At 48.5% G+C, this 25288-nt stretch overlaps 1 protein-coding gene across 2 annotated transcripts in view; it reads right to left on the bottom strand.

The window, feature by feature from the left end:
• Positions 1-1901: 1901 nt before the first annotated feature.
• Positions 1902-25288, bottom strand: part of LOC123632418 (nodal modulator 1) — a 53869-nt gene continuing 30482 nt past the window's right edge. Inside the window, exons 19-31 of one of the 2 annotated variants that reach the window (XM_045542677.1) lie at positions 22641-22859; positions 22471-22553; positions 21423-21582; positions 21130-21256; positions 19458-19571; positions 18149-18276; positions 17085-17226; positions 13465-13548; positions 12139-12249; positions 9863-9964; positions 7613-7732; positions 2955-3047; positions 1902-2536 (exon numbers count right to left, since the gene is read on the bottom strand). In XM_045542677.1, coding sequence (XP_045398633.1) covers positions 2405-2536; positions 2955-3047; positions 7613-7732; positions 9863-9964; positions 12139-12249; positions 13465-13548; positions 17085-17226; positions 18149-18276; positions 19458-19571; positions 21130-21256; positions 21423-21582; positions 22471-22553; positions 22641-22859 — 1615 coding nt within the window. In that variant the 3' untranslated portion in view covers positions 1902-2404. The remainder of the gene's footprint in view (positions 2537-2954; positions 3048-7612; positions 7733-9862; positions 9965-12138; positions 12250-13464; positions 13549-17084; positions 17227-18148; positions 18277-19457; positions 19572-21129; positions 21257-21422; positions 21583-22470; positions 22554-22640; positions 22860-25288) is intronic. The other variant, XM_045542678.1, reaches the window with a different exon arrangement.

Here is a 25288-nt window from a genome sequence, read left to right as displayed (position 1 = left end):
ACTGCTGGTTCCTGCTGGTGCGCGTGGTCCTAGAGGACAATCACTGCTTTTACCTTATTGCATGAATCTTCCTTCCTCACGAGACTGTTACAGTTTAGCACGAGGACTGACTCTTCCTTCCACACCAGCCCCTCCCCCCAACACACACGTCCTCCCACCCACCTCAGCCCCTTCCCAGCCCCCACTTCTACCTACGGCAGGAATTCAACAATCCTTGCTGGCTGGTGCATAAAACTCAAAACATGAAAACCCACAAAGGAAGACTGGGGTAAGGCCAGCGCCTGAGAGTGGCACACTGCCCTCAACTCTTCAGGGCGGCCTCATAGAGATGTTATTTTTATGATCACTTTAACAGGCAAAAATGCGCGAGCAACAGAGTTCTCCAAGCACCCGCCATCTTAGTTATTTTTTAATTCCTCAGGAAAAATATGTCTCATGGAACTTTTGCCCCACTCAAAGTCCTCTAACGTTAACATTTATTTCCCAAAGGAAGATCAGAGGAGTTCTGTCCTGAGCCTGCCAGAAACTGAAAATTATGCACAACAGAACAGGGTCGACTTTCAGATGGACTGAGAAATGCCCTACAGAGGTTCCCCCAACGCCAACGGTGACCTGTGGCCAGCGACGGGGAAAGACTGCCACTTAATGGCCACATCCGGAACTGGACACAGTATACTGACATTTCGTCATATTTTTCACAAGCTCCTCAACCTTTCCCCACGTCAATAAAATTCCCACTAACGTTTAAAAGGGATGTTGCTGGGTGTCCACTGGGAGTAAGATTAGAAAACACTCCAACAAACAGATGATGCATCACACCTGTCCCAGGTCGCCAACACAGTTCACCTTCCTTCCTCGTGCACACCCCAAGAGCCACTAGGTGGAAACACAGCAGCTCTGCGGTGGCCCCCAAGGGCCAGGGAGTCCGCCACGCTGGCCCTCGGCATGGGCAGTAGCACCCAAGTGCTGTTTCTCCTATTCCTGGTCCTTCCAGACTCTGCTCCAGCGTCACATCCAGAAAGCTGCCCTAAGCCCTTGGGTGGGATGAGAACTCTGCTCTAGGCTCCTGTGGCCCGAGCTGCCTCCACCTGGAGGCCCTCGGCTCACCGCATTGCCCTTGCTCAAATGCCGGCTTGCTCTCTACCCAGTGACGGCTGCTGCACTCTGCAAGGGCAGGCGCCGTGTGCCCACCTGTTCATCCCTGCGTGCGTGCATTCTTCTCTTCCTTACTGAACCCCCACCACGTACGTGCCAAGCTCTGGGGACATGATGAAGAGCAAGGCAGACGTGGCCCCTGGCCTCTCCCAACTCCCTCTGTGGTGTCATCCACTCTACTTGTCTGCATGTCCGTGCCTACCCTATGTGGCATTCAATAAATGTTGGACGGATGGATGTGTCCCCACCTCTAATATACTGTAATTAACTTAATGACGTTCACAAGAACTAATCTCCTGCCACTAAAATGCTGCAACTTCCTGTGGATCTCATGCAAACCAGCAGGCTTCAAGCCTCACCCGGCCTACACGTGCATTTTGTTTGGCCAGAGTATGTTTTTTTAAAAACTGAATTTGTCACTAACATTTAAAATTGGGAAGATCTCACATAAAACTTCATCTTTCTGGCTTTGCTGGAAAAATGAATGCACATTCCTGCAGAGCCACAGCGAGTCAGGGCCGAGTGACTACACCTCCTCTAGATGGGGCAGGCGCTCTGCCATTCGCTACAGGCCCCACTGTCCCCTACTTTTCCACCACTGAAGCCAAAAGGCAGCTGCCTGGGGTCATCTCAGCGGCGCTGCCATTTGTCATGCCCCAGGCCCCTTTGCTCAGGACTCTGATCTACCTTACATGCAGCTCAATTTATGACGCCCACGTCATCCAAGAAACACATCTGAGAAGAGCTACAACACACATGAACGGGCACTTTTATTGATGTTCACCTCCTACCACATTCTCCCAGCAGCAGATACAGGCTGCTGTAGTTCCCAGCAGGGATCTCAAAGTCAAGGGGAAGTTAAGGAAATAGATAAACCAGAAAGGAACTTCATTATGGAACCAAACGCCACGTGTACTGGAGCTCTTCTTGCAAACGAATGCTAAAGGTTAAGAATGGCATTCTCATACCACCAGCACAGCTTAAATACTTCTTTGACAAAAATAATAATAATAAATTATCTTCGACTCAGAAAATAAATTGTGTGCAGCAGAGTGATGGGAGGGTCCATTCATTGCATTGCACACGGGGCCACACGCAAGGGAGGACAGGTATAGGCTGCCGGGGGAGCGGGGCCAACAGCACGGGCTGAAGGTAATCCACGCATGCTCTGTGCTTTTATCCCTCGGCAGGTGGTGGCCCCTGGCTGTGGCCTGTCCCCAGTGAGACTGCAGCTGCCCCCTCTTCCTCCTCACGTCCGCCTCGTCTTCTGTTTCTTGGCTTGTCTCTTTGCATCTTCTGGGCCGCTGTTGTCAGAGGCTGCCTGGCCAAGAGCGCGGACTCCCTGCAGTCGACTCGTCAACTGCAACAGCAAAGGAATGAGCTGGACAGACAGAGAGAGAGAGTGAGAGAGAGAGATGCCAGGAGAAGACTTCTGCCCACATGGACAGTAGAGTCTCACTTATCAGCACACCTTGTTCTTCAGGCACGGTCTGCACCGTGTGCTCACGGGTGGATTCCAGTTCAAATGAGGCGGGACTTTGGACTAGAGGATCCCCAGAGACAGGCTGGCCTCTCTCTGGAAGCAACATATCCCTAGAGGTCGTCCAGGTTTAAGGGCTCGGAGGGATGTTACTAGAGGTTTATGGCCTTGAACCAAGGCCTAGGACTGGACTTAAGGCCTTCACGGGCCCTTCCAATACCCAAATTTGGCGATTTCCATAATGCCGCACAACCTCTGCTGTCACTCCTACAGTTGCAAGGACTCACTGACCCTGAGACGAGGTCTCTGGATGTCCTACCTTGTCATGGTTGTAGCCGGCCAACAGGACAAGCAACGTCAGTGGCAGGGCAATGTACGATCCTTGGGCGATGTCTTGCTCAGGCAGCTTCCTCTGCAAACACCAAGCACACCATTCCTCCTCACCAAGGTCTCACGTTTCTCCATCACCCCACCCAGCCTTCCAAACTGGCCGTCGCAGGACAACCAGGGACCCTTCTGATCCAAATTCTTGCCATCCAAAGGAAGAAACAGGAGTGATTCAGACAAGTTTCAACATGAATCCTCTGCTGTCCAAACTCTCGCTACTTGCTTCTGAGACTTAGAAACAAAGAGGTTCAATAACGAGGCACTCCTCACCCTCTGAACATTCACTATCCAAACTGAGAAAATGAGGAGATGCAGAAAATGGGGAGTCCCTGCGGTTGAAAAGTAAATGGGTCTTTGTTGAGTCTCAGCCATATGCAGAGACTATGCCCTACAAGGATGTATCGAGAACTCACTGTGCTGGGCCCAGGGCACAGTGACAAGCTAGTCCCAGAGACTGTACCCTAGTGAGGAAACGAAGCAGAGACTGCTACTAGTATCTCGTGACCACTCTCCCTTTCTTCCAATGGAACCCCCAAGTTTTATCTGGGCCAATCACAACACAAACATTTCCCAGCCTCCCTTGCAGCTAGGTGTGACCATGGAACCAAATTCTGGCCCACAGCGCATGAACAGAAGCGACAGGTGCAACACCCTGGTTGTACCCTGGAAAAGAAACATCGTGCCTCCCATCTTGCTGGCTGGACAGCAGCTGGCCAAGTGCACCATTTTGGAGAACAACAGGAAAGCAGGGGCCTCTAGGTCCCCGATACCTTGGAGGTACCATATGATCTCTGGACTGCTTGCTCCTGGACAGACATGGGATAGAAATATCTATCTTGCTAAAGCCCCTGAAATTTTGGATTCTAAAATATCAAATGAATATATAACCCTGCTAGCCCACTCTATTCCCACAAAGGGAACAAATACATCAAATGAGAATTTTCAGATAACGATGTATGTTACAAGGATGCCCCCCCAGGAGGTTCTCAAGTGCCAAACCACTTCCATAACAATATTAAGGTGTTATGTGCCTTTTTCACTCTCCTTCTCCCCCAAGTGTACAGTGGACTTTTCCGGAGGCTCCGTGACATGACGTCATCATGCCGACAGCTAATGGAATGTGTGGCTTGCGGATTCCTATGATTCCAACATCTCAATTTTAATTTCTAATATGATAAATACAGATAGATAGATTCCATATAAACTCAAGCTCTTTGAGATTCTCAACAATTTCTAACAGTGTAAAGGGGCCGAGAGCAAAACCTCTGAGAACTGCTAGAGCATGACTGCGGGGTCCACGGTACCTACTGAGGCAGGACGGACGTCCTTTAATAAATGGAATGAGGGCAGGAACAGATTTCTGTCTCCAGCTATATTTTTTGACATGTCTTAGGATCCATCCCATTTTCCACTGAAGTAAACACTTCATTAAAAGTGTAATCCAGTGGGAATTAGAGTGATCATGAGTCTAGGCTCAAGTCCCAGGTCTTAGTAGGTAACTTTGGGCAACCACGTGAAGACTCGGTTTATTCAACTATGAAATGGAGGTAACGTGAATAGCACCTACCACAGCAGGATGCTGTGACATGAAGGGAAATGAGATGTGCAATGCTCTGCAGTGCATGGAATACTGAGTGAAAAAATGACTTAATGTGGCTGCAGGCAGCTATATCCAACAAAGGAGGAAACCAAGTGAGTATAAAGCCCCTCCTGAGTGTACAATGCTAAACCGACATCATCGCATGGAAGGCGATATAGTGGCGGAACCACCTGGCTTGAGACAAACCACCTCATCTGGGTCCTGGCTCCGCGGACTATCCCTGGGTAAGTGACTAAATCTCTCTGAGCTCCCGCAAAAGCGGCAGGAATGGCACTGCCACGCAAAGGCTTACTGTGAGCATCAACCCGTGAATGCCCGCACAGGCCCCGGCTCTCTTGGCGCCCTCTTGGCGCCCTGCTTGAGGATCCAACCCCCAGAGGACGTCATTTTTCATCTTCTCAGAAGTGACAGGCACACTCCCGGCAGCAGCCACAAGGCTGGGCTGCTCAGCCACCACCAAGCAGCATCTCTGAGCTCCCACCACAGGCTGTCCGAGTGCGTCCCTGGACCCAGATAAGTCTCCTGCAGGGGGGGCCCTTGGGAATGTCGTGGCCTGCAGATTAGTGGCCTTCTCAGAGGCCCTCTCCTACCCACTGGGGTCACGACGTGCCTCCACGAAGACATAAACACGCTCATCTCTCTGGTACTTTCTAAGCAGGTCTCCACTGTTGAGGAACAAGGTAAGTACTAGGACTGTCAGGAAAGCTCTCTTCTCCCAGTAAGTCACATCTGCCAGCTCCTGAGCCTGAGCTGCTCCTCACCGAGCCCCGGAATCAGCAGAAGAGCTTTGCTCAAGTCCTAGCTCTGCCCCACAGGAGCTGGTGACCTTGGGCTGGTCACGTCTCCCCTCTGGGTCCCAACCTTCTCGTCTCCAAATTAGGGATGATTCCTACCAACCTTCCATACAGGATGGTGTCTAAAAAGCTCTAAATGGTAAGTGGGTGGAATGTGGAAAAAGGTCATTTGGAGCCATTCTTCACACTCTCCACCAGGAAAAACTCCAAATGGATAGAGAGATTTCAATGTGAAAAATGAAACCATATCAGTCCCACAAGAAAACACAACAAATTCCTCTAAAAACTGGGAATCCAGAAGCAATAAGAAAAATACCAATACATTTAACATAGAAATAAAATAAACTTTTGCATAAGCCAAGTCCAAGATAAGTGACAAACTGGGAGAACTGTGTATAACATGTATTGCAGACAAAGGGTTAATATTCCTAGTACACAAAGAGCTTCTGAAAACAGTGGGAAAAGGCCAATAATTCCATAGAAAAATAGGTTAAAGAAGTAAACAGTTCACAGAAAAGAAAATACAAATGGCCTTTAGCCACATGCAAAGAGAGAAATGCAAATTAAAACTACCCTGAGATAATACCACTTCTCATCTGCTAGACTGCAAAAATTGAAAAAGTTGACAACATACTCTGTTGGAGAAAAAGGATATTCATACATTGCTGGTGGGAATGCAAAACAGTGCAATCCCTATGGAGGGAAAGTAACAGTTTCAATCAGAATTCCATATGCATTTACCCTTTGATCCAGCAACTCCACTTCTGGGAGTCTGTTCCAAAGATAGACTGACAAACATTCAAAAATAAGCGTGCATAAGGCAATTCATTTCAGGGTTATCTGTAATCGCAGAAAGCTAGTAACAACCCAAATGCCCCACCAGGGACTAAGTGAATAGGGTGCTGAAGTCTCAATGTTTGTGTTCCCCCAAAATGCACAGGCTGAAACCTCATCCCCAAAGTGAGAGTATTAAGAGGACACCACTTTTAGGAGGTGATTAAATGGGGTCAGTGCCCTTATAAAAGGCCTGCGGGAGCTGTCTGCCCCTCCGCCCCATGAGGACCACTAGATGGCACCATCTGTGAACCAGAGAGCAAGCCCTCACCAGACACCGAATCTGCTGGCACCTTGGTCTTGGACTTCCCAGCCTCTAGAACTATAAGAAATAGATGTTTGTTGTTTACAAATTACCCAGTCTAAGATATTTTGTTATAGCAGCCCGAATGGACTAAGACTTATGGTATGTCCACGTAAAAAAAAATACTATTCGGTTATAAAAAAGGAATAAGGAATATCGAAATATATCATTCCACATACAGTTATCTTTTTAAAAAAATATAAAAATAAAATTCTTACTCTTCCCACTAAAAAGGCCCAGAAACAATGACCAACACGGTAGCTAGGAGGCCACATTTTTGTTTTTTAGTACAGATAACTGGGTTCTGCATTCACCCCCCTACCAAGTTCAGAATCAGTAGTCCTGAGTTTGGGCCCCAGAATCTGATTTCTGTGGTTGCTGCTGATGTGTCTGTTCAACCCTCGGGCTTTGAGAATCACGGATCTGAACAATTTTCTCATGAATGTGAAAGAGAAAATGTTTTGTTTATTCTGTTGTTGTTTATAGCCTACTGGATACAAGATCCAGCAAGGGCCACGTATTGCAATAAATTAAGTGATAAATTAAGTTTCTCTTGACCTACAGGTATCCTGTCCATCTGGACTTTTTCTCTTGCAATTTATTTGTCAAACAAATCAGGCTCCAGGTGGTTGTTCTGCATCCCTGTGGTATCACTTACAGGCTCCTGTGTCCTCTGTGTGCCCAGCAAATTGGCAGTTGATTCTAGAGGTTTCAGCAGGTCAGGTTTCATGTGTCTCCTGATGGAGACACATGAGACCACCCAGCACAGGGTAGTGGTGTCCCTCCTTCCTTCCCCAAAATCACTCCTGAGTCACCGATCTAAACAATTACACCCTTCTCGTCACCAGCTTCCTCCTCGAAGGGAATGGCAGGCATCACTGCTCAGAAACGTTAAAAAGCATCTGGGGAAATCCTGAGTCCAGAACGGGAAAGTGACCCAATCCGGGAGCCCTTTAAATAGCTGGCCTCACCCGGGGCCCGCAGCGCAGGCTGTGTGGACTTGCCTTCTCGCGCCACCCCATGGAGTTTTTTTTTTTTTAACTCCCCCTTTTACTTACCGTGGGATTAAATATCAAGGTGATGTGCTTATGGTAGCCCACTGCGGTGAAGGAAACTTGAGGCAGGACGTAGTCATACTGAGATCTGGGGAGCGTGGAGTCCAGAAGCACAACGTAATTCTGCGCACACAGGAGTTAGATGTGTAAGCAAATGAAAACTGAAACCTACCGCATGGCTGTGATGTAAAGAACTTTATGTTTTTAAAGAAATCCCCAAGTCTACACAGCCAAACCAAGGTTGCTAACTTCAGAGTAGTAACCTCAGTGGACTGGTCCATCGGTGACGGCCACGGGTCCCCAGGGTCTCGGAGACTGTGTCTTCTGATAGGCTGTCAGGGCCTGCAGCACCTTTTTTTTTTTTTTTTTTTTTTTTGAGACAGAGTCTCACTCTGTTGCCCGGGCTAGAGTGAGTGCCGTGGCGTCAGCCTAGCTCACAGCAACCTCAAACTCCTGGGCTCAAGCGATCCTCCTGCCTCAGCCTCCCAAGTAGCTGGGACTACAGGCATGCGCCACCATGCCCAGCTAATTTTTCTATTTGTATTTTTAGCTGTCCATATAATTTCTATTTTTAGTAGAGACGGCGTCTCACTCTTGCTCAGGCTGGTCTTGAACTCCTGAGCTCAAATGATCCGCCCACCTCTGCCTCCCAGAGTCCTAGGATTACAGGCGTGAGCCATTGTGCCCGCCCTTGCAGCACTTTTTGATCAGCATATTCAACCTCAACATTATGGCCCTTTGAAGAAATGACTTTATGAAACACACAAAGTTAATATGAGCCAATTCTGATGAGGGAGGTATGTGATCCAACTGAGGAAGACTGCATTCAATCCAAAATGAGGCTGACTTCTAAGGGACGACACTTAAGTGGCTCATAAGCTGGCAAGTTCTAAACATACAATATCCCTGGCATGGTACCGGTGACAGTCACAGCCCTGACACTGCATCAGGCCCACAGCTGCTTCCCTCTCAACCCCGGGCAAGGTCGGGATTATTATCCCGTTTCACAGAGGAGCAGAGCAAAGCCTGAAGCGGCTGAGTTCACTTGCCCTGGGTCACCCAGCTAGGAGGGCAGCCAAGCATCTATGAAGGCTCCGAACCCAGGTGACGTCTGACCTCAAAGCCCAACATGTTTCCAGATTCCTGTGGAAAGTGACTGTTTTAAAGGGCAACACCCATATGGAGCAACAGGGGGAGAGAATTCCACGACAACCTGTTTCACAGTTTTACAGCCTCTTTACACTGAGAAAGGCCACGGTGTACTGTCCCCGTGGCAGCTGGTCAGGGGCCAGGAGGGGGACTTCACACACAGGCTCACAACCAGCATCCTCCGGATAAGATTGCCAGAAAAGAACTAAATCCTTTGCAAAGTTTGCTCTCACCATGCCAACTACAATAGTTAGTCCTCTCCAAACATTACAGAACTGATAATGAACATTTTATAATCAGTAAACATCAAAAATAATAGCTGAAAACTTCCCACTTGTGGGGAGGGAGATGGACATTGAGATTCATGAAACCTAAAGGTCACCAACTAGACCCTAAAGTGGTCTCCACGAGACGCATTATAATTAAATCATCAAAGAGAATTTTGAAAGCAGCATGACAAAAGTGACTTGTCACATTCAAGGGAACTCCCATCATAAGACTATCAGTGAATGTCTCAACAGAAACCTTGCATGCAGGCCGGGAAAGTGCGTGATACATTCAACGAGCTAAGAGTCAATAAGGCCTAACAGGGGGCTTTGGTGAAATAAATTAAGGTATTTGCTATATTACAGACTACTGTCCATAAGCCACGTTATGAAAGATTTAATGATGGTAAACAGATTTCTGAAAAATTCTTCATTGAAAAGCACAGATTACAAAACAATGTACAAAACCACCCCAGTTTGGAATTATTACAATAAATAAATACATATATTCTTACTTATACACGTACACACACACGTGCATTGAGAAAAGACCCAAAGGATAGCAATCAATACATCAGCAGTGGTTATTTCTGGAATAATGGGATGATGGCGGGTTTTTTTTCTTTTTTCCAAAATCTCCTGCCATGAATATGTATTATTTTTGTAAATTGAAAATTAAAAAAAAATAATCCCTACAGAGCCCAACATCCTTTGATTCAGAGAGTACGTTCTCTGCAGAGTAGTATTTGGGAAGAAAATGAGAAAATTATGCTTCCTGAAACGAAAGAGCAGAATTATGAAAACAGAGGCAGAAGGAAGAACCGGCCGCAGGCATTACCTCACCGTCTCGGAGCAGCGGAGGGAAGTGGAAGAAGAGGGACTGGCCAAGGGACACCGTCTGAATCGGATTGTCGAGGTTTTCACTTTTGTAAAGCTTTACCTGGAGAGCAGGAAAAAAGTAGGACATGCTCTTGAAATTGAAACATGATAAACATTTCATTTCAGACATCCTCAGGACAGCTGATCTCTTGGGGAGGGGGGCTGTCTTTGGAAACATGGATATTTGGAAAAGAAACCACCCTCCCCCACAAGCTACCCATCACGCAGTCCTTAGTCACCCGAGACCCCACTTACGTGCAGGCAGAGAAATGTAATATTTAAAGTAGACTCTAACTACCTATATTATTGCTCAAAATAGTACTAATAGTTAATATTATAATAGGATAATATTAATATGAATAGCTTCTAACATGTGTCAAACATCTATCTATAATATGCCAGGCGTGCAAAAGGTACTTTACACACGTTGTCACCAGTCCCAACTACAAAACAGGGCACTGCCCCTATGGAGACTCAGAGAGCCTAAGTCACCTAAGGTCACACAGCTTACACTTGGAGAAGCCTGGGACTGATGGTCTTGCCCACCTTGCCCTGCCTTGTCACATGATGTAACCTGAACCCCACAAGTGCTTAAACTCAAAACACATTCCATTTTGTATTGGTTCTTCAGATGTTCTCACTGCCATATGCCATGGGGCATGAGGAAGAGTAAGGCACATGCTGGCTAATGATAAAGGCCATGAAGATGCCACACTGCACCTGCCACCAGAGAGCACCAGAGACCACGTCCCTAGGACCCAAGCCGACACATCCAAGACCACATATGGGTCACATCCAAGACCACATATGCACGTAAGTGTTCTTTCGCCCTGTACAGTGTTTTAAGTAAATTTGTTATGATCGTGCCACTTGCACTCCAGCCTGGGCAACAGAGAAAAACCCTGTCTCTAAAAAAAATAAAAATTTAAAACAAAACAAAACAAAAAAATCAGGTGACTTCAGTAATTCTAATTTTCAGCTTCTCTGGAAAACTGGGATGTGATACCAACCCTAGGCCAGAATTCCAACCCAGCAACAATCAGAAGAAACTGAGGCATTATCCTCTCCCCTTGCCGCCCCCCTCCTTGTGGATGGGGCAGGGGTTCCCCCGTTCCCCCTACATCCTACCCAGCCCTCTGCCCTCCTTGACATCCCCTGCCTGGTCCCCACAGGCACACACACTTGCAACCCCTGGACTGTGGTGAGTTAAAACCCAAGCACACCTTCTCCCCCAAGCCAAATACTTCACCCTGTATAAAATGACAAGTGTGCCTTAACAATACATCCCCAGAGCAATTTGTTAACATCTTTCTTTGGAGGGATCGCAGGGCATTTTATAAATATTTGCGCATTAGTCACAGATATGGAGATTCTGCTAGAGCTGGAAGAGACCGCAGAGGTCACTGTGTCCAAGATCCAGGTTTTACAGAGAAGGAAACCAAGGCACATGCAAATGAAGTCACTGGCCAAGGCAGCAAAGTGAGCAACTACTAGTGACCAGAGTCCCCAGACTGCCTGCCTTCCAGGCCACTGCACATCACCTCCACCCTGGACAGAATTTAAAAAGTTACAGGCCGGGCACGGTGGCTCACGCCTGTAATCCTAGCCCTCTGGGAGGCCGAGGCGGGTGGATCGCTCGAGGTCAGGAGTTTGAGACCAGCCTGAGCGAGACCCCGTCTCTACTAAAAATAAAAATTATCTGGACAACTAAAAATATATATAGAAAAAATTAGCCGGGCATGGTGGCTCATGCCTGTAGTCCCAGCTACTCGGGAGGCTGAGGCAGTAGGATTGCTTAAGCCCAGGAACTTGAGGTTGCTGTGAGCTAGGCTGATGCCACGGCACTCACTCTAGCCCGGGCAACAAAGTGAGACTCTGTCTCAAAAAAAAAAAAAAAAAAAAAAAAACAAGGCCCTCTGCCCTACAACTGCCTTTTCATTTTAGACTCCAGATTGTATCAATCGTTGATCAGGCTTCTACTACAATCTTGCAGATGATTAAGCTCTGGCAAAACAGTTACCTGAAACTGGAACGCATTGTCTCCAACAACTGCTCTCCCACATACGTGCTGTGATGCAAGTTTCTTAAATCTCAAACTCAACCCTCAGCAGGCAGGGTTGGAGAACCTCCATTTGCCACGTGCTAAAGCCAGAGTCAGACTGGCACAAACGTCCCTCCTACTTGTCTCAAAGCCGAACAGAATACAGTATTTGCACCTTCACAGGCTGGTCTTACCCATAACGTAGGCAGATACTCAGAAGAAGTAATCACATTTCCACTTAAATCAAATTGATTAATCTGCCGGAAAACTATGATGTTTATGTCATCGATGTCGTTATTCCCGACCTAGAGAGAAAGAGAGAAGAAGGCTGGTAACAGGAAAGCTGTAGGAGGAACTTCTCTGCTGGCTGCCTGACGGCCCGAGAGCGACTTCACAGCAAATTTCACTTCTTACGTTAAGGGAGCGAAGTTCACCATTGAACTAGCCTAAGTCCAAGGTCACAAACTGATGGCCCACAGACATATTTTGTTTGACAAGTACAGTATTTTTTTTCTAAGTTTTAATTACTTGCCAACGTTTTAAAAAGTAAGAAATTTCATACACAAAGCCAGATTTCCCGGCTTGCCTTGAAAACAGGACGTTCTTGCCTGGCAGCCACTGGCAGGGCCAAGTCACAGCGTCCCCTCGGGCTGAGGTCTGAGCTCACGATTGTGAGACCCCAGAGGGCCTGCTTCCCTCCACGCTTGCCTGGCCACAGCCCCCATTTCTGCTGGTGACCCTGGTCTGAGTTACCACGGCAAGGAAACACAAAATTGGAAAGCATTTCAGTGTGAAATGCAGTCGTCCCAGCCACTGAAAGTGCTGGATGCCATAAGGACACGGAGAAAATCCGCTTCCTGGGTCCAAAGTCCTGAAGAGCCCACCCCCCTCCCTCTGAACGCCTCACAATCTTCATGCCTAATGAAGTCACCTAAATAAAGCCACCAAAAGGCAGTTCCTCTTGTCCCGCCAAGACATCTAGTCTTGCCCACGAGAGTGACTCAGTGAGGGAAAAGCCTTACTTCAAACAATTCCCGGGCCACATTCTATGACCTGGATGGTGGCCTCTCTAGGGATCAATTTTGGCTACATGATGATCTTGAATATCTAAAGACTCCCCATCCAATGGGTGGGGAAAGGTCATCTGGACCTAAGAAAACTGGGTGGCCCTGTTACCCATCAAGCCCATGTTCTCTTTATCACCCTCCCTTGCTTTGAAACGCTACCGAAGCCTTAAGATCCTTAACTTGCAAAATAACGATCAGAGCTTGCAGGGGAAATGGTGGGGGAGCGAGGACAAACAGTTCCGATTCCTTTCTGGATGCATGACAGCGACCCTGTTCATTAAAATCCCACATACGATGCTGCTTGTGAAGATGACACTATTCTAAGAGGACCCTTAATTAGGATTTGAGGCTCCCCCGACCACAGATGAAAAGCAGACAGCCGGAGGGGCACGGAAGGATTTCTGCTGCGGGAAGCAAACAGACCAAGATGCAGCAGCAGCGACGAGGCCTCACCTCGATCACCCGATGGTGTGGCAGCGCCCGCTCAATGTGGTCGTTGCCTTCCGCCTTGAGCTGCACGTGGTACACACACCCCGGCTGCAAACAAACACAGGGGTCACTTCTCTAGAAAGGGGGCTTGTCGTGCCTGTCACACCCGGCCTGAGCCTGGTTTGACTGCGTGTGGTCACTGAGACAGGAGCATTTCTGTCCTCTCAGTTCCCCATCTGCCGCCTGTAAACCTCCCTAAGAGTTAAGAGTCCCTTTAGAGGCACCCCTGGTGACGAAACATCTGAAGTTCTGCAACTCCCTCAATCCCAATTCAGATTCGTTTTCTTCTACCCATCAAATTTGGTTGCTTGTTTCAAAATTATACGGATACGATGCTCTTCCTCTTCTCAAATCCTGTCCACTCCTCCCCTCTACCCACACAGACGCCGAGTGATGTCTAGAATGACACTCCCAAATGCTTGTAACAAATATTATTTCTGAGAAATGGGATTTGAGGTTTTTCCTTTTTCTTTAAATCTTCTTCTTTATAGTTTCTATTCTGTTGCTCAAATTTATTGACATATATCACGTTTGCCAAAAAAGTCATTATTCTAAAAAAACTTTTAAAACAACCAATTTCTGATCACCAAGAGCACAACCAACCCTGTGACCCATTAGGATCTGAATGAAGCACAGGGTTTTGTTCAAAGGTGTCTACGTGCATCAGAGAGAAGAAAACTCTGAGATGCAATAGCTTACTTTTGAACTAGCACAGATAGTGGATCATATGGTTCTGGCCACCTAAAATTCTGCATGTTTTGACCATCTCTGACTACAGGTGGAACAATCAGAAATGGCATTCACTATGCATTAGCCAGGAATATTTCTGGGTGATAGGTTTCAAGTGGTTTTCTCCCTTTCAAAGCCTTGTCCTTTTCTATATGTTGCCCGAATTATTTTATAATGAGCTTTTACAGACAATAAAGCTATTTTTTTTTATAAAACTATGAGAACCACCAAATTTATGATCACCAACAGACATGTTAATTCATTTTATAGCTCAATTAGAACTGGCAGCATCGGGTTCAGTTCAAAACAGCTATTTGAACCTTACAGAGAAAAAGCCCCCAGTGGCTGGTTTTGAAGAATAGGAAACACAGTAGCACCGAGGCCGAGAAGAGAAGACACGGGCCTCTCGCTCCAGTGCGGGGACCTGCGAGGCTCCCACCAGGGCAGCTGCTCAGATGCTAACCGGCCCAAGTCCTCACTCAAGGCCAACAGTCTCGGCGATTCGCCTTCATCCTCTGGCAGCAACATCTAGCTGTGTAGCTTCTCTCCCAAGATGTCTCAAGAAGCACACTGCCCGGCAAGGTCCAATGAAGAAACCGGCCTCGGTGCTCATCCTAACTGGGGTCGAAATCCCAAGAAATCTTCAGCAAGGGATCTCTAGCTTGCCGCCCTCCGGGAGAACGGCAAACTCACATCCCAAACTGCTGCAACGCCTCTGGCACAGGCCTTGTACACGGAAGGCACAGTCATCAGGGGTGACTATCAAAAATACTGAAAGCACCAATGAATTAATACCTGTCAGAGGAGGAGGCAGCTGCTGGGAGCATCAACTGAAATGAAATTCTAGCGCGGTGAAGAAGAAAACTATGTCCAGGTAAATTAAAATGTGCTAAGTCAGGGAGTTTAGAAGAACATGTCCGGGCCAGCAAGACACGGGGAGGAACAAAGCAGGTGACACTGAATTTTCATTCTTGCAATTATGAGCGAAGTAAGCAAAGAACAGAGCTCATCCGAGGGGAGGGGGAGGCTCCAGCTGAGACGGAACAGCCGGGGCAGCCCCGGGTCCTTGTCATGCTACTGAAGTTAGACTGAGAAAAGCTGCACACAGCAGGCGTCGCTCCCAGTGCTACCCAGGGAGGGTTCTGTTTGTTTTTGCTTGTTTAACTAAACACTTACTGAGCCAAGGCGCCAGGCACCACTCCATGTGTTTCGCATGGATTAACTCCCGGCCATCCCAAGAGGTAGACGTTGTTCTTATCTTCATTTTACAGATGACAAAACAGACAAGGAAAGGATCAAAAATTTGCCTGAAGAGCTAAGGAATGACCAGGGCGGGATTCAAACCCTGGCAGACCAAGCACAAGGGTGTCCTCGCAGGGAAGAAAGGACAAAACGCAAAGGCCGTGCCTGCCCTCAACGCACAGAACTGGGCTCTCGCGACCTTCCCTCTGCCTGCCCCTGGGCCACAGCCGGCAGGTGCACCCACCCCCACCTCAGTCTGTCCCCTCTGGAACCACCGCTGTGAGGGAGGAACCCAGGCCTGGAGAAGAGCAGAGAGCATTCTCCTAGGCCTCGGGAACAGGGGTCACTGTGGCAGCAGCCATGAGGCAGGGACGGCTGGGAGGCCGCACCAACAGCAAGGCATGTCCAGACCTGTGTGGATGGCGACATGCCCGCCATAGCGATGGCTCGGAGAAGCACGCACCAAAAGAGGGGAGCGGCGGGCAGAGCGGGGGAAGGGGAGCCCACGCGGTCAGTGTGCGTCCACCTCTGCCCACTGGACCATCACCCGTACGGATCCCAGGCCTGAGCATGGCCAGGGAGACACACCCACATCTACCCACCTCCGCTGTCTTGAACGCTCCATGAGCACCAAGCAACCCTCCGACCCGACTTCCAGGTTCCCCGATACTGAGAGCGGGGACGCCCTGGGCTCTCAACAGGGGTACTCTTGTCTTGGGAAAGAGCAGCATTGCCCCAGCACGGATAAACAAACTGGCCGATCGCTTTGCATCTCAGCCCACGTGATTTAGGCGAACATTAGCCTGTCACTGAGATTCGTGTGACTGGCTCTGGGCTCAACTACAAACGCCTGGTTTGTGAATCTGAAAGGCTGGGGACCAAATTCCAGATCTTAGTGGCCCCCTGGAGCTACCCAACTCACACTCCCTCTCAGATACACACTGTGATGACACTCAGGGTCTGCTGAATGAGCTAATGAAAGAGTGAACAAATAAAAATCGAGGAAGAAAGCACCAAATCCTAAGCCAAATGTTGCAAGTTGTAGCCAAAAGGACAAGTAAGTTGCTTATGTGGCCTACACAGAGACACTATGGGTTTCTTTTTTTCTTAATTAGTTGTTAACATCTAAAAATCAGGAGTCTTCACACAAATCTGAATTTCTGATGTTTCTTTCAAACGATCAGGCAACCCTGAGTCTGTCTTCCCACACGGCTACAACGAGCTGGAGCTGAGAAAACAGGCTGTGCCCTTCCCCTGGGCCAGGCCTCTCCACAGTCCGCACCACTCCCTACTGCCCACCCAGCCGCCCCCGCATTCACACTCCTCTTCTGCCCCACAGGCATTTGGTTAAGAGCCATGATTGGCACTAACCACACAGCACACACTGCTAGGCAAGAGTTGCACCAAACCCATGGTTTTCAAACTTGACCCAACTGGTTGACTAGATAAAAGGCAAAACATGCCAGTTAAAATAGGGATGGGGAAGGTTCCAGAGCCCAACCCTCAGCGCTCTCGCCTACCCTACTCCTGGCAGTGCTGGGATACCACAAGACACCACTCAATACCGGATGACAAAAACCCACTGATATTATAAAACATGTTCCAAGTCTCACCAGCAATCCACGCAATCTGAACTTGCCCTCCTCATCCGTTACGGTGTCTTCTCCATAAATGCCACAATCGTTCTGGCCCACGGCTTCCACCGCAACACCCTGCTCTGGTTCTCCATTTAAAGACGACACCGTACCGTAGCAACTGGTGTGACCAGAAAAGAAACAGAACGTGATATTCTCGTGGTTGTCTGAAGCACCCAAAGGACCCCAGGCAAAGCGTTCTGCGTTTACCAACGGTCACGGGACAAAACAGCTCAATGGAGAACTGTGCCCCAATGACCCCGGCAACTCAGGTGTGGCCATGGCACCCCCCAGTCAAGCCTTCCTGCCAGAGGGATAAATTATCATCAATTTCTCTTCCCATACGTTTTGACGGACGCTCCAGAAAATTGTCATTTCAAAAGGCAAGCTTTATTTTATTCTTGCTAGGCTTTATTCTAAATAATGGAGCATTCAACAACACGAAAATAACTCACTATGTTTTTCATTCCATACATTCAGTTGAAAATGGTCCATTTTTCTAAACCCAACCTTTCCAATTAGTCTTCACCTAAAGCACTTTTGTACGTATATAAAAAAACGTATGTGTAAGTGTGTATCTGTATATATTAATATGCGTGCATATAAACTATCCCTGAAAGTATTCAGTAAAACTGGAAATGCTGGTTGTCTCCCAGAAGAGGACCTTGATGGCTGGGACACAAGGACAAGAGGGAAACTTTTTACTATAGTACACTCTTTTCAACATTTTGAAGTTTTACTCAAGTGAATACATTTTCCTCTTTTAAAGATTTAATTCAAGTTTAAAACTTTTTTAAAAAACAAAATTTTTTAGCAACTCAATAGGCTCTCTAGGGTCAATTTCAAAATAGGAAATTGGAGATGAACCACAAGGCTAAGATATGAAAAGAAAGGGCAGCAATCAAAGTCCTTTGACCTCATATCTCACCTCCCTCCTTCCCATATAAAATCTGCACAAAGCCTGGGATGCGTGTCTATGTGACAGAGGCGTGAGTGATGCACCAGCCCCACCCTGGGGGAGGGCGGCGGCCGGGGCTGCTCACCTGTAGGCCGTGCGGTACCCCGTGATGGTGATCTTCAGGTTCTGGCCCTCCTGCACCTCGATCATTTGCGAGGACGGCTCAAACCGGAATTCCTTCATCATGGGTTTGAAGTAATACTGGCCAGGGCTCTGCCGAGAGACAATCACACTGAGCCTCAGTGGCCACATCCACGTATGGCTTAAAACTGCGGTCCCCAACCCCTGAGCCAGGGACCTGGTCCCCAGCCTGTTAGGGACAGGGCTGCAGAGCTCCACCCCTCCCCTATCCATGGACAAATTGCCTTCCCTGAAACTTAGGAACCCGAGGGCCTCACAGCAGGAGGTTAGCACTGGAGAGTGAGCGAAGCTTCATCTGTATTTACAGCCACTCCCCGCCACTCGCATCACCACCTGAGCTCCGCCTCCCCCGACACTGTCCCTGGAAAAATCATCTTCCATGAAACTGGTCCCTGGTGCTAAAAACGTTGGGGACCACTTGCTGGCTTAAAAGGTGGGGTCTGATGTCACAATCAACCAGAAGCATGCCACAGGAGCTCCAGGGCTTCTCAGACAGGAGGACATGGTGACCTCATGTCTACAATCAACAGTCACAGCCAGGGAGCAGCAATCACGACTGTAACAGCAGCTGTCATTATCATGTGCCTACAACAGCTCTGTCAGGTAGAAGTCATATTTGAATTCTATGAATGAAGAAAACTGAGGCTCAGAGAGGGGAAGTGACTTGTCTGATGGGACGCAGCAAATAAGGAGAGGTGTGCATCCCTGCACAGCATGGGGTCTTCGGACACCCCCAGCTGCCTGTCTGTGATGTCCCCACAACAGTCCCTGTGCTCCCACCACTGACAGCAGCCAACCCACAAGCACTTGGTGAGTCCCCACCAGTCCGGGCCTCGGACTGCACCTTGCATGAAAAATTGGTGCCGTTTTCCCACCACATGGGACGTGCTTTGCAGGAGAAACACAAGGCAACCACCGAACAAGACTCCGCCTTGTAAACAACGTGATCCCGCGGCAAAACAGAAGGCCGCCTGAGAGAGGAGCTGCCGCGGCCAGGCAAATTAATTACACTGTCTTAGTGACAAGTGGGTGACCAGAAAACAAGCAGTGTGTGTGGAAGGGAACACGCATCAGCAGCATGAAGTTCTGGTAAGAGCAATCCTCTAATTAAACGCGGTCCCCTAAGAAACTTAAACCACTCCGTGTTGGTTTTCTTTTCTCACGTTGTCAAGCGATACACGAGTCGCGCATGCCATGTCCCAGGTCTCTCTAGGGGAAGGCAAGCAGGCGGTAACCGCCGCAGGACACATTACCAGGTTTGAGAACGTCAGAATGCCGTTGTCCTGGGTCAGGAGGTTGGAACGAAACACACCACCACTAAGGGATAAGAGGACCCCGGGGAGGGGCTGGTCATCTTCAGCCTTTATCTGGGCACAAGAAAGTGAGACCACAGCCAGGTTAAACCCCTACTAACTGTACAGATAATATTTCCCCAAGATAAGCGGTAATTCTTGTACGTTTTTTCCCTTTATTGTTATTCATGGGAGCCTGGGGGGGCCTATTCTTCCTGCCCACAGGTAACTCAGGTTAAAAATTTGGTGTGTAGCCTTCCAGAACTCTTTCTATGCCCACACAAATTTTATAAACATTACGTGTATTGTTGACAGACTGGTGAGTTCATGAGGGGGCAGGGGGAGGTGGCACAAAAATGGCACGTTACACACATGATCCTGCAACTCGCTCTCTTCCTCAGCAACTCATCCTGCCTCTCCTCCTGGGCCAGCCCACAGACATCGGCCTCGCTGTTTCTTAACTGCTGCAAATATTCGAAAGCAGGTGTTTGCAAACCCGGGCCCGCAGACCAGCCACCTACTCTTGTGGTACGAAAGGGAGACAATCAGAATGTCCCCCTGACACATGTATCTTTGTGCACTCATGTTTTCCTCTTTTTCTGAACAATCAATTCCTAGGAGAATTGATGAGTGTGTGCACTTAAAATTCAGAAAGATACTACCAAATGGCATTCCAAAGTGGCTGTAACCATTTACAGACCCGTAAGTTATTTATGCATGGGAACACACACACCAAAAAATGGATATCGCTGTAATTATTGAAAACCTAATCTCCCCCCAGCCCCCAAAACAGCGTTTTGCTGGTAACTTCCTTTGCATTTCCTCAGTAACTGCCCAGGCTTAGTATTTTTTCTGTGTTTATTAGTCATTTGCATTACTTCTACGATTTCTCTTTTCATATCCTTTGTTCATTTTTTTTCTATTAGGTTGTCTTTTTCTTATCAATTTTAGGAATCCCATGTAAACTGGGGATGTTATTTATGATACAAATATTCCTTCCCAGATTGGACAGCTTTTACTTTGGTTTAGAATATATATGGCAATATAGAATTTTAAATTTTTATGTTGATGTAATCTGTCATTCTTCTCGTCTGGCCTGTAATTTATAAATATTCACACTCAAGGATCTGCAGACCCACTTTGTACAATACACAGCAAGCTTCTTCCCGGGAAGGATGGGGGGGAAAGAGAGCTAGACAGCAAACACCACCATGGGAACATTCTGTGTCCTTCAACACAGGATGGTTAAGGATAGAAGCTTAAACCACTTCCCAGAAGGTACACAAACATGCTAAAGTCAACAGCTCTCCAAATTATGCCGAGTGAAAGAAGCCAGACCAAAAAAAGAGAACATCCTGTATGATTCCATTTATATAAACACTCTAGAAAATGCAACTGATCAACAGTGACAGACACCAGATTGGATCGGCTGGGGGTGAAGGAGGGAGGGATTGCCAAGGGGCGGGAGGAAGTTTGGGGGGTGATGGGTACGCTCACTATTTTGATTGTGGAGATGTTTTCATGGGTGTATTTATATGCCCAAACTGTCAAATTGTATACTTTTTGTGCAGTTTTATTATAAGTTAACTTAATTATACCTCAATAAAACTGCCTTTTAAAACTATAGTGTTACCTCAAAGCTTACGCCTGCCAAGGCATAAGCCTTAAAGTCGCCAATGGTTCCTTCCACCGCAGTCAAAACGTAGCCCTCCTTCTGTGAGGTCACCGTGTATTCCAGGTCACTGTGCAGGGGGCCGACACTGAAAAGAAGAAACAGAGCGCTACAGATGACTCTGCTCCCAATTGTGGAGGAGGCGCCACCTGCCCCAAGGGAATCTGGGCTCCCCAAGGGAATCCGGGCTCCCCAGGTCACCTAAGAGGCTCCCCAACTGGTCCCAAGCAAATGCTGCCGCGTCACAGGCTCACCTGTAGGCCCCTTTGTCGTCAGTGAAGACCGTGATCAGGGGTGAACTCGCCCCCTTCTCGCTGATGACAATCTCGACTCCTTCCAACTCGGGGTGGATCTGCCCTTCTAAGAACAAACCTGCCTTCCCGTGGATCTCGATCAGCTTCCCCGGGCAGCTTTCTAGAAAGGGAAGAAATAGACACAGGATGAGACTTAGCTGCAGAGAGAAGGGAGCCTTCTGGTTGGAGGTTTCCCATGAAAGAAGGGCCTGGAACTGAGATATGAGAAGCTGCTTGCAAATGAGGGGATTTAGTACTCCAGAAAGCTCAGTAATTAGATGCAGCCCAAGCCTCTCTCCAACCCCAAATGGCCTTGCTCAACTGCCGAGGACTTCAGCAGGTGAACTGAACAAATGTCAAAACCCGGTTTTCATTACTTCTCCCCCTGCGTTCTCACAAGGCCACAGATCAAGAGCGACTCCTTACAGCTGACAGGAGGCCGTGCGGCTCAACCTCCCGGGGACCCAGCACGAAGACTGCCCCAGGGAGCCACCCGACAGGTCATGCCCTTCAACACACTCTACTTCCAAACACAAACCACGTAATGCCCGCGATTTAATGAACCCATAATGCTGGGAAAATTATCAGTAGCCAAAAACCAAATACTCCACAAGCAGACACTTCCATCATCCATTCCCCAAAAAAGCCCCTCCCGCCACGCCCTGCCAAACCACAGAAAAGACCATAAACAGTTCTGACACGTGAAGACGAATACCTTTTAGTAAGTGGTGGTTTGCTTCTCACCTACCTTCTAGTGTCAACCTGATAATGCCAAAGAAAACCAAGTCCTTTTCCAAAAAGATCCCCTCAATTCTAATAGCAAAGTTACTTGAATTTATTTAAGTCATTCATTCATTCGTCCACTGAACAGGAACACCTGTGTGCCAGAGAGGCTGGTAGGTGGCTTACAAAGATGGCTTCACTATAATGACACCACAAACCGATTTTTCAATGCGAGTAAAGGAACAACTGCAAAGGGATGACATCTGCCCACTGAGTTGACATTTACCTCCGCTGACAATGGCTTCCATCGAGGGGGGATAAAAGAGCAGCTCTTTAGACGAGGGTGTGACAGTGATTCTCTCTCCAGACCTAAAATAATTAAAATACTTCCGTTTGGCTGGTTTTCTGTACCCTACCAACAGAGGACGCTGCAAAGAAATGGAAAAGATTGCTCACCGTGCCCAGTAAGAGAAGTCGTAGGAGAAGGGGCCCTGTAACTCCTCCACCATCTCCTGCACGGGCGGCTTGGGCCTCCCTGCCCCACCCTCCTCTTGGCTGTTCTTCTCCCTCTCCTGCCTCCGCGTCTCGATCTCGGCCAGCTGCTGCTCCCTCCGCAGCTCCTGCGCAGACTTCAGAGGGCCCAAGACCAAGGCGGGTTCACTGTCAATGGAAGATCTGGAAGAAAAAAAGGGGCAGCCCACAGGACAGGGTGGGAATTCAACATTTCTCCAAGTGGGGACTCGTGAGTGAAAAACCGAGCACCTTATACTGGCACCACAGTGGCACAGATTTCTGTTTTTAACAAACTAATACTTAAACGCAAAATAACAACTGAACTTTGGAGTGGTGATAGCAGTCCCTGGTAGATCTGGGCTGGAATAAAATACTATCGGCTTTATGATGACCGGATGAAAGCTTGTCAGTTTCCACGTAGGATGTGAAGTTCTCTCCACACTGCCACCCTCTGTTTTTCACCCAATCGTCACGGAGAATGTGCTCCGCTAGAGAACCAGGCACTGCTCCGGGCACCCGGACACAGCGTCAACAAAACGGACGATGTTCCCCACCCCTGTGGAATCCACGTGTCAGTGGGAAGGGGCAGGCAAGAAATAGAAAAATAGTATCAGATGACAGGTACAGCAACGACAAATAGAGCAGCGTGGCAGGTAAGAGAGCCAGGAGTGCTATTTTACATTAAAGGGTCGGCCAAGGCCTTTCCAACAAGGTGACGCAGAGCAAAGGCCTGCAGAGAGGGAGAGATCCATGCGGCTCTCAGGGTGAAGAGTGGCTCTGGCCAGGGGATGCCAAGTGCAAAGTCCCTGGAGACAGTTCACTCGAATGTTCAAGGGACAGCAAGGAGACCAACGCAGCCTGGGGCAGAGGGGCCCATGGAAGAGTCAGATCAGTCAGACAGGTCCAAGCGGCAGCCGGTGTCAGACTGAGGCTTTGCAGGCGAGGTGCAGACTTTGGATTTGATCCTGAGTGGGATGGAGCCACTGGAGTTCTAAGTCAAGGAATGGTACGATCCCTCCCACTCTGGCTGCCACATGGAGAACACACTGTCACAGCAACAGCTGAAACAGGGAGGCCAGATGGGAGCTGGCGTGACGATCCAGGCAGGAAAACGATCGTGGGTCAGACCGAAGTCTGACGGTGAAGTGTTAAAGACTAGGCTGGGGGTGTGTTTTGATTGTAAAGCCAAGGGCTTGCTGAGGGACTGGTTGGATACGGCATGCAAGAGGAGGAGGAATCGAGGAAGAAGGACAAAGACAGAGCTGCCGTTTCCAAATCAGGGAAGACCACAGAGCAGGGGTGTGGAGGGCGTTCGCCAGGGGTCTGATTTGGGATCTGGTAAGTTCAAGACCACAGTGGGGATCCAAGCGGCACGTGCAGCGGGATGGCTGCTGCATTCCATGCAATCCCTGGCACCAGCGAATAACACAAAAACCCTTCTGGTGTCACAAAAAATGAACACAATCAAGATGAAAATAAGGTAATAAGGAGTCGCTGTTAATAAGAATGTGGATTTCTAGTCATACCAGCAATTGATACTTTCCAAGCAGGAAAAGTCAGTGACAGTAAATGACACTGTGCCGGCACCAGGAACCACGCTGGGCTGCAACAGACCCTCCGCAAATCCTCCTGCTCTGAAAACCTGGCTCCCCAGCAGCCCCGCCTCCTCAGCCAGAAACCAGCTAGGCTGTCCTGACACTTCTCCCTCCCTGACCCAGGGGTCCGCCCAGTGCCCCATCCTGTCAACTCAGTCCACCAATGGCTCTCTGACCTGTCGCCTGCACCCATGTCCACGGCCGTCAGTCCAGCTAAGGCCCCATCACCTCTCCCACGGACCTGCCAGCCTCACCCTCCCCACCCTCTGCCATCTCAACTGACTCCCACTCTCGGGCATCTTCTGTTTGCTCCCCACTCAGCAGCCAGGGGGACCTTTCTGAAACAAAAAAGTCACCCCTCTACTTAAAACGTGCCAGTGGTGTCCAGGGGACAAGGACCAAGACCTTTACCGTGGCCTGGCCACTCCCACCTACCTCAGCCCCCAAGGTCAAGTTCAAAGCACTCAGCACAGTTGTCATTTTACAGTTCTGTGTGTGACTCTGACCACTGTCTACCTTCTCCGTGACACTATAAACTCCGGGAAGGCAGAGGCTGAGGCCTAATACGCCCAGTGCCTCAACACGGAGATTCTCATCTTTTCTGCATGGGTGGTAGGTGGGTGAACAGATGGTGGACAGACAGACAGACAGACAGAAACGCAGCTGAAAAGGCAACTTTAACCACGGTCAACAGGGAGAAAGTGACTCTGATCTCCATCCTACTTGAATCATGTTGCCAAAATTCTTCCATTTCTCGACAAAATTAGGGTATCGGCTGTAACTGCAAAACTTCCTCTCAGAGGCGACATTCACGTGAACGTGACCTGGGTGAGGGACTCCCTTCCGAACACCTTCTCTCTCGTGACGCTTCCTACATCAGGTGCTGTTTCTATTTCCTAAGCCTTCAGGAAAAGGTCCAAAGAAAAACAGGCCATGTTTTTGAATTTGCTAAGACACTTGAAATGCAATGAACAAACCCCAGAGATGTTTTGTTCC

This window comes from Lemur catta, chromosome 2, assembly GCF_020740605.2.
Source record: "Lemur catta isolate mLemCat1 chromosome 2, mLemCat1.pri, whole genome shotgun sequence".
NCBI lineage: Eukaryota > Metazoa > Chordata > Mammalia > Primates > Lemuridae > Lemur > Lemur catta.
Note: the sequence above shows the minus strand (reverse complement) of the source record. Positions and strands in the feature narration are given on the sequence as shown.